This window comes from Panicum virgatum, chromosome 2N (genome assembly GCF_016808335.1).
Source record: "Panicum virgatum strain AP13 chromosome 2N, P.virgatum_v5, whole genome shotgun sequence".
Taxonomy (NCBI): Eukaryota; Viridiplantae; Streptophyta; class Magnoliopsida; order Poales; family Poaceae; genus Panicum; species Panicum virgatum.
In genome coordinates, this window is record NC_053146.1 from 50,985,014 (window position 1) to 51,003,775 (window position 18,762).

The 18,762-nt window shown below is 45.0% G+C and overlaps 2 protein-coding genes across 3 annotated transcripts; both read right to left on the bottom strand.

Moving 5' to 3' along the window:
* Positions 1-5,909: 5,909 nt before the first annotated feature.
* On the bottom strand, positions 5,910-7,977 carry LOC120661043 (fasciclin-like arabinogalactan protein 7). 2 transcript variants are annotated; one of them, XM_039939733.1, is made up of 2 exons: positions 7,803-7,977; positions 5,910-6,960 (listed from the first exon to the last, which is right to left on the bottom strand). In XM_039939733.1, the coding sequence occupies exon 2, from the start codon at positions 6,914-6,916 to the stop codon at positions 6,125-6,127; it is 792 nt and encodes a 263-aa protein (XP_039795667.1). In that variant the 5' UTR covers positions 6,917-6,960; positions 7,803-7,977; the 3' UTR covers positions 5,910-6,124. The 2 variants fall into 2 exon arrangements, with proteins under 2 accessions (XP_039795667.1, XP_039795666.1); XM_039939732.1 differs by having other exon boundaries at positions 7,811-7,974.
* A 6,937-nt stretch (positions 7,978-14,914) lies between these two features.
* Positions 14,915-18,149, bottom strand: LOC120661044. Its single transcript, XM_039939734.1, has 5 exons — positions 17,030-18,149; positions 16,892-16,952; positions 16,769-16,799; positions 16,276-16,454; positions 14,915-15,255 (listed from the first exon to the last, which is right to left on the bottom strand). Exons 1-5 carry the CDS (start codon positions 17,138-17,140, stop codon positions 15,065-15,067), a joined length of 573 nt encoding a protein of 190 aa, XP_039795668.1. The 5' UTR covers positions 17,141-18,149; the 3' UTR covers positions 14,915-15,064.
* Positions 18,150-18,762: the final 613 nt, after the last annotated feature.

Here is an 18,762-nt window from a genome sequence, read left to right on the forward strand (position 1 = left end):
CCAACCAGGCAGGAGAGTGCAAGGCCAGGTCAGACTGGCCAACATATCCTCAAAAGTAGGCTTTTGGCTTGAGGGGTTTGTTTTGCCAAAAAACAACAGAGAGTAAGTCCTTACTTTAAATTTTAGCTTCAAGATTCTAGTTCAATTAACCATTCTAGGTGAGGATCTATCCAATAACATACATGGTAGAAAACATTTATCTTTCATCAATCAACCAAATTCATCATCATCATCATGTTTCACTTCTTACTCTATGTGGCAAAAGGGTTAAGCAGTCTCAATAACCGGTGAGAAACGGACGATTCGAATCGAATTTGTTAACCTGGCCAGGCAGACCTAAACACACGTCACGTGGTTACTCCCAGAGTCACACATGCAACTTTTCTCTTCAATTCCCGCTTCACGGAACAGGCCCACCGCCCTCGACTACAGAGCCCGGCTCTGCACCCGTCATTAGCTAGATGAGAACGACGTCAAGATGGTGGGGAGTATATTCCAGCCGCGGTTCAATCCAGTACTTAAGCTTACCGATTATCATATTCTCGGCATGTGATTAGTACGTTCAAACGCTTAACCACTACTACCACACACTGCGGCCTTATCACTTTTCACTAAACAGACGGGGCATCCCGAGTATCACGACCCCGCCCGTAGACCTTATAGTTGTAGCAAGTAGTAAACAACCAACTCCTATAATTTCTCGCGAGTGACAGGAAATCACTCGACTTCTACCGAACCATTAGCATAGCTAACTAGCGACCTACACATACTAGTGTTCAAGCATCGGTACCTAGGATCATGCAACTAAGGTTCCAGTTAACTCCTGTAAACTTAAATGCACAAGCAGATAGGAACAATAGTAAGTTGCATAAATTTAAAATAGAAGGACATGCTCCGGGGCTTGCCTTCCTGGGCGTAGCTAGTCTTGGGCTCTTCCAGATTCGAGTTCGGGTCTTCAGTAGCTTCAGTTAGATTCACTTGAGCTTCACGCTGCTCACTCTCGGAGTCGGGCACCAGCTCGTATGTTCCGTCAGCGAGAGTAGTAGTATCTATATGAGATGCACATGGGTGAGTTGTGGTGATGGTAATAATTTATGATTTATTTCACAATAAAGGTGTAATCCAACAAGACTCAAATTAGAAAATAAAACACTATCATTTTTCTTTCATTGGGCAGTCATTTATAGAGTAGAAAACAACATTAGTTAGTTCATAAAGTCAAAGTGGGGTTTTCATCATATACCAAAACATACAAAAGTTGTTTCCTTTAACAAAACTAATGATAACATGCTTTGTCCAAAACTATAGTTACACATCATTTCTGAGGTTGAAATTCTTATTTAGTGTACTTCATAAAGTATAGATCTTGCTGTAAAAATTTGAGGAAATTTTCATGCAGCAGAAAAATTATGAAAAATCATATACACAGCCACTGCTAGGATATGAAACTATTTATACAGATCAAACCATGTAAGTAATGGTGACAAAAAATTTTACTGAGTCGTGCCACACTTATGAGGAGTCCACTGTTAATTTTTCAAATTTTATGGAGCAGCACACAGAGCATGAAAAATAAGATAAACTTTACCAGCAATAATGCAAACTTATTTCTACAAAGGGTTATACTTAGTTTATGAGTCTCAAATTTTTACAAAGGAGTCTACATACGATTTTAAACTCACTTTAAATTTATTAGAATTTTTTTAGACATAAAACAGGAATAATAAAATTGACAAATTTAACTCACATATAACCAGACTAATTAGTACAGAGAGTTATAAAGTGTTTTTGGCTCTCAAAGTTTGTATGCTAGCTTATCTTCTGAAGACCAAGCCACGGTAAATTTTTAGATTTTTCCAGATGCAACAACTATTTATCACAATATAGCACCATTTTTAAGGATTAATTCACAGAGCTAGCTACACAAATCTAAAAATAACGAAACTTGGACAGTGGTGTTCATCTAGTATTGTAAGTACACAGAAAAAGTTTCATTCACATGTCTATATCAGAACATCCATAACTAAAAAGTAAATTATTCTACTAGATCTAGCCAAGACTAGTGTTTCATCTAGTTACAGGTGTTAACTGGTGCTCAAATTTTTACACAAAGCTAAGCATGGCATGAAGTAGCTACCAGACAAAAATCACCCATAGATGCTGAGTAGAACTCCTAAAATAATTATAGTCTTTGTAATCTAATCTTTTTCCTAGATTAAAATATAGATAGAAAATAAATATGTGCATGTAATTAAACTTGTAGATCTTGTTGTAAGGATTCCAAAACATTTAGATTTGCAGTTTTCTGATTTTTCTACGAATTTCTAGGTATTTTCAAAGTTTGCTATTTTGAGTTCATGGCGTTTTTACTCTTGGACCCCTGGAGTTTTGGCTCCTTCTCAGGGTAAGCCCCTGACCGAAAAATAGGGAAGGGCCGGCGGCGCCGTTTCCGGCGAGCAGGGTCACCGGCGGTGGGGCCCCAAAGGGGAAAAGAGAGAGAGAGGCTCACGGGCTACCTCTGGAGGGTCTTGGGGCTCGCGGACGCGGACGGAGGTGGCCTCGCCGCAGAGAGGGGTGGCCGGCAGCGGTCTGGACCGCGGCGGCGGCGTTCCGGCGGGAGAAGAAAGGCGGGGCCGGGTGCAGGAGGTTCAGGGCGGCGAGGGGGAGCTAGCTGGGGGGTCGTTCGGGGCGGAGGGAGGCTGGAGGGGTGAGCTCCACGGCGGCTATGGAGGGGCGGCGCTAATGGCGGGCGACGGGCGACTCTGGACGCCGTGGGAAGCTCGGCCTGGCGCTTGGAGCAGGGAGGGGAGTAGAGGGGGGTAGGAGGCTTGCTTGCGAAGCAAATGGGAGGGAGGAGAGCAGGGCAGAGGGGTGAGGCGCAAGTAGGCCGGCTCGGCACGTCGTCGCCGTGGCGGGCGGCGGCAGGAGCAGTGACCGCGTGGCACGTGAGCAGAGGCTGAGAAGAGCGGTGGCGAGGCAGGTCGACAGCTGGTCGGGGAGCTCGGTTGGGGATGGGCCTCGGCCGGGCCTGCACGTGGCCGGCGGCCTCTGCTCGGCCGGGCGCGGAACAGGGGAGGGTGAGGGAGAGAAGAGAGAGTAGAGAGAGGATGAGAGGTCAACGCATTTGACTCGCATTTTTCTCAAAAATTTCTTTTGAAACATGGAAAACTTTGAATATGAAAGTTGTAGAGAATTTCGAATTCTACACTTTTCGTTTCAGGCACCAGTTCGTTTGAGACTTCGTTCAAAAGTTAATTTTTTAATCTTTAGTATATTTGAACTTGGTCCTGTTCGACTCGGAATTCAAAATTTTCTTCCATTTTTGGGTGGCACTCGGAAAAACCATCAACATGGAAGTTGTTCAACATTTAAAACTCTACAAGTTTTATTTCAGGAAAATGTTCAATTAAGCCACGGTTTGAAAGTTATTTTAAATCTAACACAACTAAGATTTTGAATTCCTAATTATTTCATGTAGACCGGCAAGACACTAAATTATGAGTGTTTTTCTGTTAAATACTTTTAATGACAAGTTGAGCATGAAATATTACAATCATATTATGAAATAGTCTTATAAGCACACACCTAATACACATGCACATACACATATTTCGAAACTTACTGACAATTATGCATGATGCTGTATACATGACCTTGATTTAGCAATTTTAAACACCTAGGGTATCACACTCGGTGTCTAACCACTGCATGAAATCACATAGATGCGGTGGAGTCTTTCCCCAAATCATGTTAGAAGTCATTACCAGATCTGAAAGTGGCAAACTCTGATAGTATTTTGTAGTACCTTTGCTCGATCCTTGCCGTAATGTTTGGGCGGGTCATACTCGCAATTCTCGCACATGAAGAACCTCATGCCAAAGTCGTCTCCCAAAACCCTTGATTTCATTAGCTTGCACAAGGATCCACAAAAGCACATATGCACCTTGACTCCTTGGGGGACTGTTGCCGTCACCTTACTCTATGGAATGTAGGTGGATCCTGAGGATGCCATGGTGTTGAGCCCTGGCAATCACAAGTGCGCAATCAGATTGCTAATGTATTGTATCAACGCTTGTATTAAACTGCTTGCTAATCTACTATGTCAATAAAAATAATTACAACATAAATTGTTTGTAAAGCATAGAAGAATTTTGGTTACCTGCAGTCGCCGGTTTGAAAATCCGACAAGGCTTCGCCTCTCTCTCCCTCCCTCCCTCTCTTTTCTTTTTTCTGGAATTTTAGTGATGCAAATGAGGGGTGGGGGCAGCCAACCCTTAAATAGTGGAGGGGCAGCCGGCCCCCGCTGTCGGGCGACCGGTCTTTCAGGGGCCTTAGCGCAAATTCTCCGTGAAAATTTTTGCAGAAAAGCCCCTGCGCCCCGCAGTGGGGCGACCAGATCCCGGCCGCCCGACAGCGGGGCGGCCGGGGTATATTTCTGTTAATTTCGAAAACGAAAATATATTTTTGTAAAAAACGAAAATGAAAAATAAAAAAATAAAAAAATCGCAGTGGAGAGCAAGGGCAAAGCAAGCAACGGCGCCCCCTTCCGGGCCCTGCTCTCAAACCCTGCACCGGCGACGTGAATGTGCGAGGCCCGCACCTGGCCTGGCCACCCGTGTCAGTGCCTGCTCCGGCGGCCCGGCCGGCGGACGGCGTGGCGCGGTGGTCTCCGCCGTTGCCACAGCTGCCGACGAGATAGCCGCCGGGCAAACCAATAATAACCCGATCTGCCTGCCACTCGCGGCGGGTGCAGCCGTGCGAGCGCGGCGTTGCGGCCGCTGCTAGTTATCACCTGGATCCGGCTGCTCCCTCCCTGTCGGGCTCGGGCGTCGCAGCGCACGGACAGGATCGCAGCACTCGCAGGACGCGCACGGCACTTCCCTGCGGTAAAAGTTTTGCCGTGCATTTTTTTTTCCAGCAGGGATCTTGTTTAAGGTACTCCAGGTTCTTATGGGCCCTTTTCGAGTTTTTTTTTACGACCGTATCTATGCACACATTGCATTAAGAGGAAGAGGCCCTCCGTTTCGAGTTCACCAAATGATGGCCAATCGCCATTGCAGCTGCAACATTTACAGGGGCTTCAGCAAACGTCCTACCCCAAAACACCAAGCCATCACAATTCAGAACCAGGCACAAATGTCACTGGACTTCGTTTCAAAAAAAAAAGGAAAGAAATGTCACTGGACTGTGCAAATTATATGCTCATCATACAGTCCTACTGCGTGCTTTTGTGCAGATCGAAGCACCAAAACAAGATCGAGTGGTGCCTACTATGCTCGAACTGACTTCAGAAACGTTCTTTTATTCCTTTGATTATTTGATTATACTAAATGCTAGTACACTGGTTGCCATGCCTTCACCATTAGGAAAACAAACACATGCTGCTAAGCTTAGATAATTAAAGTAGTTAAAATTATTCGGGGTCAGATGGAGAACTGAATAAATCGCCTAAGATCTGAGACATCTTTTACTGAATACAGATTCTTCAGACCAAAAATTAGTTGCGTGTGGTAACAGCGAGCCATGCTTAATGCACATGTAAGCTTCAACTATTTCTTTAGCCATGCCAAAGGCAAGAACCACCCGAATTTCAAATACCGAATAAACTATTGTCTTCAGCATATGCATCATGAATCAGCTTTTCTGTTCCGTACAACCACGCTTAAACGAACAAGTTGTGATCTTGAGCATGTTGTTTCTGCCAGGAACAACTCATCAGTGTAGACCCAGCCTCTCATAGGGCCATGTCTCACGTGCCCGTGGGCATCGATAGGTTGATGGGTGAATCAATCAGTCAGAGGTGAGGTGCGTGTTGCAAGCAGTTTTTGTTCTTTTTTTTGAACAACTATTGATGTGTCTTTGATCAGTGATCACCAGCTGCATAGAGAGACTAGAAAAGAGAAGAGTGCTAGCAGTGAAAACTTTTTTTTTGTATTCATTCAATCATTCATCCATCAAAAAATGATAGAAATTATGAGAGTAATGTGACGTAAAATACTCCAGTTCGATCCTAACGCCATCTACCATATGTCCAAAAGAATGACTCCATGAACCAATTCAAAACGAAATCAAGTGTGGCGAAGCACGGACACTCTGCTCAGAAAATGGCAAGAACCCTCAAGTCTCACCACAGGAGCATCAAGCACCCTGCAGCGGCTAGCAGCAAGGAATTGGCAACGCTGACGGCGCCGACGTTGTGCGTGCCGCTCGTCGAGTCACCCTTGCCGCCAGTCAGTCCGCCTGCTTTGCCGGCCGCCGGGCTGGGGGCGTCGGACGCCCCGGAATCCGGCGCGGGCGCCGGCGCCGGCGCGAGCGGCGGGTCCTTGCTGAAGAGCTGCATGGGCAGGAGCACCTTGTTGAGCGCGTAGATCGCGATGGGTTTGGTGGCGTACACGCTGCTGGCGATCTTGGGCCTGGACCACATGGACTGCACGTAGATGCTGCCCATGTCGTCGGTGAGGTTGAGCGTGTACGGCGACCCCGCGAAGGTGTTCACCGGGTTGAGCGAGCTCAGGTTCTTGAACTCGGCCAGGGAGTAGAACTTGGGGAACGCGTGGTACAGGAGCAGCGTCTTGAGCTGGTCGGAGGTGAGGTTGGAGAAGGTGGACTTCTTGAGCGCCGCGAACGCCGAGTCCTTGGGGACGAAGATGGTGATGCCCACCTTGGTGTTGTTGGCCTGGCTCTGCAAGGTCTCGATCACGTTGGTCTTCTCCAGGTAGTTGAGGAACGTGTGGAACGGGCCGGCCACGCTGAGGAGCTCGGCGAGGTCCATGTAGTGCGGCGCCGGCGCCGGCGCTGGGGTCGGCGCGAGGGACATGGGCGCCGGCGCGGGGGGGCTGCTCGTCTGAGCCAATGCCGGGGCGGCGAAGAGGACGGCCAGTACGGCCGTGGCGAAAATTGCAGCTTTGGACCCCATTATACAGCGTTTGCGTACTTCCTCTTCCTTGTTGATACAAGCCCCTGATGATATCACGCAGAAAGTATATGTACCTTTAGAATTCAGAAACGGAAATGCTGGATACTTAAAGATTTTGATCTGATTAGTCAAGGAGAGAGTGTGTGCGTTTTTTTCAAAAAAAAGAGAGAGTTGGTGGTATGCTGGTGATTTCATCGCTGTCAGGAAAAAAATGGTTTAATCTCTTGATCACAATGACCAGAATTATGCTAGAGTTTCAGTGTTCAGGCACGTTCGCGGAAGAAAAAAATCAGTGTTCAGAACTTCAGATCAATGGTGTTATGTATTTGTACCGTTGCCCATCTACTTGGAAGCATGCAGTTTGAAGCAAGTTGCCGATCTACTTGAAAGCATACAGTTTGAAATTTTGTTTTTCATTCATTCGCTATCACCAGGGGAAAAAATCATTTCAGATATGAGAGGGGTAATCAGATCTAATTAGTCTAGATGGCGCGTTGTAGGAGGGCAACCGCCAACCAAATCATGACACTACATGTTGCTTGATCAAAAAGAAGTGGGGAAAGTTTCACATCTCAGCAGTCACACCAACACAAAAAGGTCAAGAACCAACCAACTACACATAGATAAACACTCAAGAGGTTACACGATCTTCGCTTCGACTTGAAGATGAAGAAATATCATAGTGTGCTATATGAACTTAAAAATGTTCATGTTCCGGAGATCGAGCATGAGAAAGATAAACAAGCGTCAGACTGCATGCAAAACTTGTAAATCCCAAGCAAAACATTGAACTAGAACTGGCAACAGATGAAAAACAAGCTCCTAATCGCGTAATGATATCGCATTGCAAATGCAGGAGAACAAGAGAAAATCAGGGGTAGCAGACCTGACTACCTGAGCCGAGCAGGGAAGAGAGAACGAGAGAAGAAGGGAGGCCAGGCAGCAACACGCAGGAGCTCTGAGAAGAGGAGGCAGCTATATAAAACGGTGGTGTTGTTTCGTGTAAGGCGGGAGAAAATATTAAAAATACAAAAAAAAAGAGGTGTTCCATATGAGTGGCAGCTGTTGTTGGCGGGGGGCAGTAGTAGGTGCCCGCGCGCTCTCAAGGAAGATGGTGCGTGATGAAAGCCGGCCGGGTATCTGCTAGCTGCACTTTTCTGCTGCCTGTCCGGCCAGCTTTCTGTTCTATTCTTGAGTAAATTACACTGCTTGTTAGTGGTTGTACAATTAGACCCCATTTCAGAAATGATTTTCAATCATGCAAGAACAATATGCATTGTATTGTTTACTGTGAAATCCATCGAAATTTCAGTATTCCAGGCAGGCCCTTTGTGTATCATCTGGCCAATAGGGTACAGGACTTCAATTTTACTGTAAGGTCAATTGCAAACTGTCACTCGGTTGCATGCAGTGCTTCTGACTTTCGTCGAGTCCAGTGGTGCATTTTGTGCTTTCAAACCGTTCTTTAGGGAACCCCTGTGCAGAGCCACAAGGTGTATGAGGATAGTAGGTTTGTTTTATTCATTGTCTGACACCAAGATTCGTTAGACTCAAATAGCTTTTTGCAACATCTTTGTAAGGAAAAAAAATTCATAGGACAAATAGGGTTGCAAACGTGATCAGCAGTAACAGTGTCCTCGCTCAAAGAACAGAGATTCCTACTCTACAAAAAAAAAGGTTTAGAGACTCTTCTTATGATAGGTATCAGGATTTCATCGGAGCATAGAGGACAAACTAAAGAAACTCCAGTTTGAATCGCTGTTGCTTTCTGATCTGGAGCCTATACCACATGTACAAGTACAACTACAAAAGTCAGTAGCAGATCATCAGCAGTTAATAAGGCTATTCATGGAAGACTTCAAGCCAGCCTAGTGCATCGGCGTGGTTAATGAATCTGACAATGTAACCGATGCTCCTTTTTCTATAGCAAGGATTCTTCAACTTGTATGGCACTAAGTACTAATACCAAACTAATTTTTCGTAAAGTAAACAAGCACGTGACTACGTGAAATGTCACACATTGCCACCAGCTACCTTTCTAGAAATGATGGGTTGTTAGTTCTTGATTAGAGTTGAAGGATTGGTAAAATTTTTGTAGAGGCCTCCTTCTTCATAACTGAATATTTATTCCATTTTATTATCTGCAGCGTCATCTGCATACAACATTTTATTCACTGAAATGAGTTACTATGTGCATATATAATAAATGAACTTCAAAGATATGAGGTGTCAACTGGATTTGATAATGTGAACCCACTGCCTGACTTGATTTTGCAGTGTCGGTGAGATGGCCACTTGACTCAGTTGACACAGTTCGTATCTGGTGGGATCGATTAAGCATCTCATCCCTACATCAAGGCTAGAATAATAATGGTCCAGCGGTAGGTATCAACGCCTTAATCATCAGAGTGGAAAGGAAAGTTCATTTCTTGAGCTGTCATACTCAAATAAGTTGCCAAAGGAAATCGTATTCAGTACCATTATTAACCATGCCCAATCAAGTAACATGTTACATGTTTAATATCTGTAGACTGCAAAAGCAATAAATTTGAATTTCTTTTTTGAACGAACAACACTCGACGAGTATGTTTCTATTAATATAGCTTTAAAAAAATACAATATTAAGGCCATATAAGATTATGACTGCATGAATTTCATGTGCATATTAGTACTTTAGCTAAGTCTAGTAAGAAAATTCAAAATTTTAAGAAAAGAAAGACACGATTTTGTGAAATAACACATCTGTTATACATCTCTGCATATTGAGCACATTCCATTTGTTGGACCTACATTGAAGTTTGTTCACTTGTTATCACACAAAGTAAAAGGTCCAGCAGGAAGCTAATGTGAACCAACACATTTCTGATATATTTCAATAAAAATTACCAACCGTCACAGATATTTTCAACTTTACTTCTTGGTCTGGTTTCACTTTCCAGGACAATTTGATAGTCTTTTCTTTCACCCTAAGTATACTATGAAAACTTAGGTCCTGTTTGTTCTGGAATTGCAGGTAGTTAATGCCGCTCCTTTCGCTATAAACATGGAAGTACCCGTACCTCCTTTAACTTTTGATGACTTCTCTAATGATCTCTGATGAAAAGGCCGTGTCAGTGGTTGTTCCCCCTTTGAAGTTCCACGTCGAGGTGGCTGACTTCATCTGTTTGTCAGGATGATTTTAATAGGCATATTCACATATACCCCAATTAGTACCCCCCCCCCCCCCCATTGCAACCATCAATTGGTGGAGCCATATGATTTTTCATGCCGAAGAAAACTTTTGGAGACAATGGCGCTGACTTCAGAAGAAGCAGAGCTGAAACAAATTACGAATTCGTGTGGATAAGTTGAAATAAATTTGGGCCGCAACATATACGAAAAACAAGAATACTGATGCATAACGTCATGACTCCTGCTAGTTGGATGCTGTTTAACTGGTAGGTATTACTCCCTCCGTTTTTGATTATAGGGCGTGCGCTGGTTTTCTGCTTTTCCATATATGTAGGGCGCCGCTTCTCGGTACTCATCTCTGCACCGCAACCTCATTAATTCCCGAAATCAATCGCCCCATGGAAACAAACAGCTCACCAATGCATGCCGCCATGCAGAACGATGCCGTGTCTATTTTTGCTGCTGTTTCTCGGGCTGGGCAGGAATGAAGCTTGCATGCTGACATGCAGATGATGCAGCATTTAAAACTAGTGTATGCTGCCGATCTCTCTTTGGTCTCTGTGCTTCACCGCCATGCGCCTTATAATCGAAAACGGAGGGAGTATTGGACAAATGAGGCTCATCTCCAGACGACCTCTTCCTCCCTGCCCTATTCGCTTCTCTCTCTCTCAACCAGTTAATATAAGAAGTTTTATGGTCTACGCCTACTACTGGCTGCAAGAGTGTGAGATTGCCAAGCATGGTGGTGGACCCTAGCAGCATTTAATACTTGTCAGTGAGAGCATGAATGGTTTCGGCCGGCTCCGAGTGGGCGTCTCACGAACCGCCTACTTCACTCTCTCCTACCTTCTCTCTCCTAAACATAGGCCATGTTTGGATGGTGGGGTAAATGAGCAAAAGAGGTAAATTTGCCTTCCATTTACCCCTAAAAATCCAAACATGTAGGGTAAATGTGCCTCTTTAACCATTTGCTCTCTCTTTACCCCTTTACCTCTTAGAGGGTGTCAAATTGGGGTAAAATTAGAAACATGAGAGGCATTGATTGCTATTTTCAACTACTTTTATCCTCATTTTACCTCTAAATCCAAACACCCCATGGGGTAAATTAGTTAGAGGCAAACGTGAGGTGTAAAACAATTACCTTTGGGTAAATCTTTACCCCTAAAATCCAAACAGGGCCATAGGATCTCTCCTACGTTTCACCCACCCATAAGAGCTATCCGCCGCTCAAGCCGGCTAGGAGGTTCTGCATGCACTTTCATTGGTTGAAATAGTAAACCCCACCATTATCATTGCATTTCTCTCCGCCGGCTGCGGGCGTGGCTATTAGCCATGCTCTAATACTTACTCTAATAGAACAGCCTATTAGGTTGGCTAAGAGAGTCATTGCATTTAAGAGCAAGCAGTTAATGCAAGTATATAGATACAATGGTCATACATCAAACAGCACAATACAAAAACTTCCGTAGTACCTATGCGAGCCCACACAAAGTCTAAGACACCTTCCTTTCCTATGACAGCTAGGTCCCACTCGTCATCCCTAACCTCCGTTCCCCGTCTACATGGTTTTCCCTTCCCCTCCTAAACCTGCTCCTGCTCCTGCTCCTCTCCATCCTCCCCGCGTCATTGCGCAACAAGGAGAACAGCTGGGCGCTCACGGCGCGGGCACTTCACCCTATCGGCGGGTCCTGAGCTCCTAGAACCTCTCTGGCGGCTCCTAGGCCGAAACAGTCTGCTTGTTTGCAAGCTAGCAAAGTATCAGATCAAAGCTTGTAGCATCTAAAAAATACATGCAACTCAAAAATCAACTCAATCGGCTACTAAAACCGAAATTGAAGGGAAATGATTTGATGCCCCTCCCGATTTGATGGTACAAGCAAAGCAATTGAAGAACAGATCAAAACTAAAGGGGAAGATGAAGACCAGCACAGAACTTGCTCCCTTGCCACCAGAGGATGAATTTGGGATGTCGTTAAAGAGTTAATCGTTTGGATTCATCGCCGATTGCTCAGTCCTCCTTGTCGAGCCCTCGTTTTTATTTATTGGTAGACTCAAGTGTTCCTACGCGGTTGAAGAAAGGCAAAATTGGCTGTAAGACACTGTTAAAATGTGGAATTTGCCCTAGGCCATTAAAAAAAAGTTGTCTTTGCCACAACAAACTGTAAATCTGTGGCAATTTGGTAGGGGACACTACACCTATTATTATGCTAGTTTTTAATGGAAAGCCATGTAAAGTGACTATTATACCCCTCCGTGTCTCTTCGAGCTCTGCTCCAGTGCTCATCCATTCGCAGCTTCTCTCCTGGCTACTCTTGTGTGGGTCCTCTTGTGCTGATCCTCATCCTTGCTCCGCCGAGACTACTCCTAGGTACCTGGGGCTGCGCCGCAAGGCCTTGGCCGGCTCGAGGGCGTGCCTTAGTAGGAGGACGCTTGACAGGAGGGGGCATTGGGCACAGGTAGAAATGTCCTGTCCCCAGTCGCCGAGATGTGACAAGGACGTCGGGATGCCGGCCGCGGCGAGCTCGGCGAGGACGCCGGGAGGAAGCCAGATGCGGAGGGGCGGACAAGGGGGAATCGATGTCGGTGCCGGTGCCATCAAGGTCTCGTCGGCGTCCATGGCAGCGAGATCAGGGGTGGGTGGAAACAGAGAGGGAGAAGGGAGGAGGGGCGCACCGTGCCGAGCGCCTCCTGCCGTCCTGCGGCGTGGCCCTCCCCCGTGCCGAGCGCCCCCTGCGGCGCGACCCCGCGGCGAGCGCTGCCTGCTGGCGCAGCGAGAGGGGCAGCCGTTGGGGCCCGCCGGAGCCAAGAGAGGAGGCGACGGGGATGGAGGATGGGAGGCGTCGGGAAGTTGCAGACTGAGTTGGGATGGTAGGAGATAAGGGTATAATGGTTATTTTGCATGGCTTTATATTAGAAACGAGTATAATAATAGGTATAATGTCTTACACCAAATTACTATAGATTTATAGTGTGGTGTGGCAAAGACATTTTTTTTATGGTATGTGGCAAATTCCACATTTTAACAGTGTGCTGGAGCCAATTCTGCCTTGAAGAAAGGGGCACAAAAGACTGACTCGTGCTGTTGCGGAGGAGGTTGCGCTCCTCAGACCTTGTGGTGACAAAACAGGCTAATCCTTCGGGGCTGAAGAGGCCTGAATGGCTTCCCTCGACGCTGGTGCAAAGATCCTTTTGATTTGACCCGCGTGAGCGATCTTGTGCGTAGGGAGTTGATTTGGTGGGAGCCGGAGGGGAATTTTGCTGGAGGAAGAAGAAGGGGGGGCGAGATGGCGCACGGGATCGTGAGGAAGAGGATGAGCCTGTTTGAAGTCGCCCGCAGCTGGTTGGAATGGGCGATTTCACCTCGGGGCTTGTGATTTAGGGCCTGTTTGGTTCGATGCTTAGCGGAGCCAGGCTCGCACGGAGTCAGCCAGGACAGCTTTGCCCAGACCGTGTGCATGCGACAACACCTTGTTTGGTTACCTGAGTCATTTCAGCCAGGCCAGTAGCAGCTGTTGTTTGGTTCATTGCGTCCATGTATCTCTATCTCACGAACCGTGCAAGGATTCAGGCTCACTTGCACCAAGGGAGCCAGGCCCGGTAGATACGGCCGATTTCTGCGTTTCTGCAGAGCCTGGCTACGAGGGGAATCTTGCACGCGCGGAGCTAGGTTCGACAGACACGCAAACCAAACAAACATCTGCTCTTGCACGCGTAGAGCTTGGCTGAGTGCTGATGTAGGCAACCAAACAGGCCCTTAACCGAGCGACTTACCAAACGCCCGGCCCATTCTTGTTCCTTTTTTTCTCACTCCTCCACTCAGAATTTAGATGACTTGAACATCTATTTAGCATGCTGACTGGGCATGAGCATCTCTAATAGATTACTCATCTCTCTTCCCAATGCCAAAAAAATTGAATTTGGTGATGCAAGTGCTCCAACAAATTAACAATCTGATCCCCATTACCTATAATTTTTTAGTAATCGCCAAAACACACCTTTTTCACCTAAATGAAGATGATTTTCCCTCCAGGGGCGGATACAGGAGGGGGGCTAGGGGGGCTCAAGCCCCCCTAAGCTCCCCTAATTACACGTAAAACACTGTAGCAAGACATCCAAATCACCATTAAATCTTCACACAAATCAACATCTCTATTGTTTCAGCCCCCCTTGCCTCCAATCCTGCATCCGCCACTGTTTCCCTCTATCCTATTTTTGATGATTGGATTTTGGTAATATGTTGCAGCAATCATTACTTAAAATACAAAAATAACTATTGATAATGAAGAGGGAGAATATTTAAGGTATAAGATATGAGTAATCTGTTGGTGATGCTCTTGCTATACTTGCTCTAACGGGAAAACCACCGCAACACGGGAGACGAAATGAACATGAGAGAGGAAACTAGTGACCTGGCGTTGAACGCGGGGGAAGAGCGATGGTCGCCATGTCGTCCAGGATAGTCCAGGCACCCGCAGATCCCGCTGGCCGGGCGTCAACGTCGGCCCCCACGCGAGCGAGAGCCTAAGCCTACAGAGGAAGGCGAGGGCTAGCGGGATGGCCGCGAGACCACGGTGCTAGGACTGCCGGGACCCACCGTCCAAGCCCAGCTGGAGCCCGCTTCGCTCGACTCGACAAAGCTTTTTTTTTTTTTGAATGTTCGACTCGAAAAGCTGACTCCACCAGGCCGCCGCTTGTCGCCAAACTCCTCGAGGAGAAGGCCCCAGGCCCAGAGCTTTTGACTGGCATAATTGCAACGCAGGTTATCAGAGTTAATCTAACACTCCACTGCTGTTGCAGAATAAGGATTATTTGCAGCTAACTGTTACTCCACAGGGCACAGCAAACTGAAATCACCATATTTTCCAAAAATAGCAGCCAGCCACCACGGAGACTATTTGCAGCTCATCGTTACTCTACAGGTTACAGCAACCTGAACACCAATTACCACCATTCAGACCCTGGTTGGTTCAGTTACAGCTATTTCAGTATTTCCATTGCTGCAGCGCACCCCTTATCATGATCACTATTCAATCTGATGCCAGTAAAAGAGATCATAGGCAGGCTTGACACCAATTGCTGTACTGAGGTGAACAAAGTCTTGGAAGTCAAGCAGACCCGAGTGGGGCACAGCTGCTCCCAGTTTTTTAGCATACCAATCCTCCCCAAACCTGCCACAAATCCCTTCATCAGCGATTCTGGAAACAAAAGTTGTTTCTCAGTTTCCAAATGCTCCACATAACTGCAGAGCTGCACATATTCACCGCAGCATGTTTTTTCTCACATAACAAGAACAAGTTTTCCACTACAACCAGATTAACCATCTTAGCTAGGTCTGCCCAGACTTGCCCACCAAAAAAAGGGTGACGAATGGACTCAGATCAACAACAGAAAAGACATGTTGCACCCTCTAAATCTTGTCTCCTTAGCACATTATCTTTGGATACAGTTTATTTTTTATAATAGCCAAAAGAAGACATGTACTGGGTGTTAATTCATGCTTCTTTACATGTAAATTCATGGCAACATACAGTATATGTGATCAGAGCAAAGACTAGAGACTACAGAATAGTTAAAATTCCACTAAGAATAGTAAGGACAATGTATCAAACAGTGAGCACTGGCTGTGCTGTACCCTAAATAAGCACTGGTTGTTAAAAATGAGTTTACATACAGGACATTCTCCTTGCAAAACTAGGAACCCAGCCTGATTTATTTTTGAAACAAAGGAGGCAACGTGATATCTAGTCAAACATCAGAAGCGCTTACTTTAGACGATTATCTGATAACTGTTTAGAGTAACACAATGCATGGTACAAATCAAATTTTCTCCATAGTAAGGAATGGCCACATTAAAATATTTGAAGTCAACGAAGTGCAGAAATCTGTCCATAGCATGTGATTATAAGCAGGAAGATTTAGAATATAATTTCAGAAAATGGTACCACTGAAAATATCATGTTTTGTGTGTAGCAAATAGCCTTCAAAACTACAATAGCAACGTACAAGACCAAAAACAAACAATATTCAAATTTACATGCATTGACAATGGTTAAAGGTCTTCAACAAGAAAATTTCCTGTGGGCAGCTTTGATGATTTGCATAAGCTTTGTCTATTTTACTCTTTTCACTAGAATTCAGTAGCAGATCTATTAAACTTCAGAAGAAAGATTACAGGAATTGAACTTTACCATTTCTCTGTAAACAAGAATTTCGAAGTGTTCGCTTTAGTGTGATTGTCCTATGTCCAACACGGAAGGCAGACTTCAGTTTGAGGTGACCGCCTGCTAGCTCAACCCTAACTTTTCTACCATTCACAATGAAACTTGTACTTTGCTGCATAGCTGCCACAGCATCTTCTACATTTGTTCTGTACCAAGTGTATGCAATAAACAAAAAAACATAAATAATATTTAACAGATCAGGTAAATCTCTATGACCAAGTGCTCATCATCAGAGAAGCACTTATATAGTTATATATGAACAATCATAAAATTGGTACTGGAACGTTTGCCCAGCTACTACTCTACTTCTAAGCAGCACAGAATTGCACGTGCTAACTCTGGAAGTGATCAAATAAACTTACTTACGCCCAATTATTTTGCAGTAGTTAGCTATCAGGCGTTAGTTCATAGAAGATCTAGGACCACATCCCCAAATAAAGAATGCTCTAGGAGAACTTACAGGTATACCAGCCCCCTGGTCCTCTTGCAACCTGCCGAGAATCAACGAACCACCATAATAAGCAACCCTAATTAATCTCAATCCAGCAAATCGCTCCCCCTAACAAAACAGCTACGGCCTCACCTCTCTGTGGAACAAGAAGGCACCGGTCCACCGAGCACACCTGGCCTACCAATTTATTGAGCTGCGCTAGCGAAACAATAACGCGTAAACGCACTCTCATCAGAAGAAATGCGAGCAGTAGAAATATACGGCGCTTACTCTGGAGGCCGTGTAGCCGTGTGGAAGATTGGATACGACTACAACCACTCCTGTGGCTGCGCCGCCATCGGTGTCAGCTCCGCCGCCGCCGCCGCCGCGCTTTCGCTTCATCGTCGTTGGTAGTGGGGAGTGCAGGCTGACCGACTGGCAACACGGCTTGGGTCTCGTGCTCCCGGTTTCGTGGGTATGTTGGGTTTAAGTAGAGACTAAACCCTTGGGCTTCGGTGGCAAGGGGAAGGCCCGGCCCGTTGAGCAGCTTCGACAAGTGAACCCGACTTGTGCTCAAAAAACCTTGTCCTCAAGTTTTTTTTAATTAAATTAGTGGAGATATACGTGCCACGGTCTTTCTTCTATCAAGCAATGATATTATTTATTTTTTCTTCCAAAAATTATACACATCTTTTTTCTCCTTCCATAAACAATGTTAATTATTATCCTTCTCTTTCACAAAAAAAATATTATTATCCTTCTTAAACAAATAATAACGCCAATTATGGGTGAATTCATATGCAAAGAAAAGAAAAGTGTGTGCTATAACAAAGTAATACGTAGGTACAATAGGTGGGTATAGAAAATTGCTAATGTAAAAAGTATTAGAATTTTGATGGAAAATATTGACGAAATAAATTTCGTCCTCCTTTCGTTAAATCTTTTGGCCTCACAAATAGGACCTCTGTAAAACGTACAGTAGGCTTAATTTTGGTGAGAAAGAATTTATTTTAAAAAAAAATAATAATACATTGAAGATAGATAGACTTGCAGTGTTTGGCATCCGTACTGCTTCCTCCATTCTAAACTATAGATTATTTTAATTTTTCTAAATACAAAATATTTGCTATACATATGGATATAGTTATATCTAGACATCTTAAAAAAAACTATGTATCTAAAAAATTAAAATAACCTATAATTCCGAACGGATAAATTACATCATTCAGATCAATGATTAAGAATTATAAGATAAGATGTAGAAGTAAAGATCGGGAAGAAGCAATGCAATATAATACCCATAGGAATGATATTGATGACATCCTTAAAATTAAACTACCGAGAGGACATAATAAAGACGCAATTGCATGGCACTATGAGAAGACAGACTGCTTCTCGATCAAAAGTGCTTACAGGCTAGGCATGGATTGGAAAAGAGAATGGAACGACAACCAGCTCGAGCTCTAATACCAATGGAGAGCAAATGGTTTGGAAGAAGCTGTGGGCTTTGCAGCTGCCACCAAAGGTGAAGGTCTTTGCCTGGAAGCTTGCGCATAATAGTTTAGCTACACAATCAAACAAAGCACCTCGTAGAATGGTGAACCAAAGCACATGTCTGATATGTGGGGCAGTGGGGGAGTAGAGGATGGACACCATGCAGTGCTTACGTGTCCGCATGCAAGAACTTTACGTTCAGCAATGAGGAAGTTCTGGAAGCTTCCATCGGAGGACAAGTTGTTGTATGCAGGTTTTGAGTGGCTGTTACAACTGGTTGATAATAATGAGGCTAAAATAATGGGGTACCTTATCCTAATCCTTTGGAGAAGTTGGTTTGTTTGTAATGAACTAACACATTCCACTGGGGTTCGTAGGACTTGATCTCGGAGAGCGGCTGAAGTGGCCTTGGGGCCTCAAGCACCTATGAGCTAGCTCTCTCTGAATGACCCTAATGTCAAGCTCGCCTCAATAGCCTAGACCGATGCCAACACTGTGCGTGGCTTGGAGCGAAACAATGAAAAAAAAGG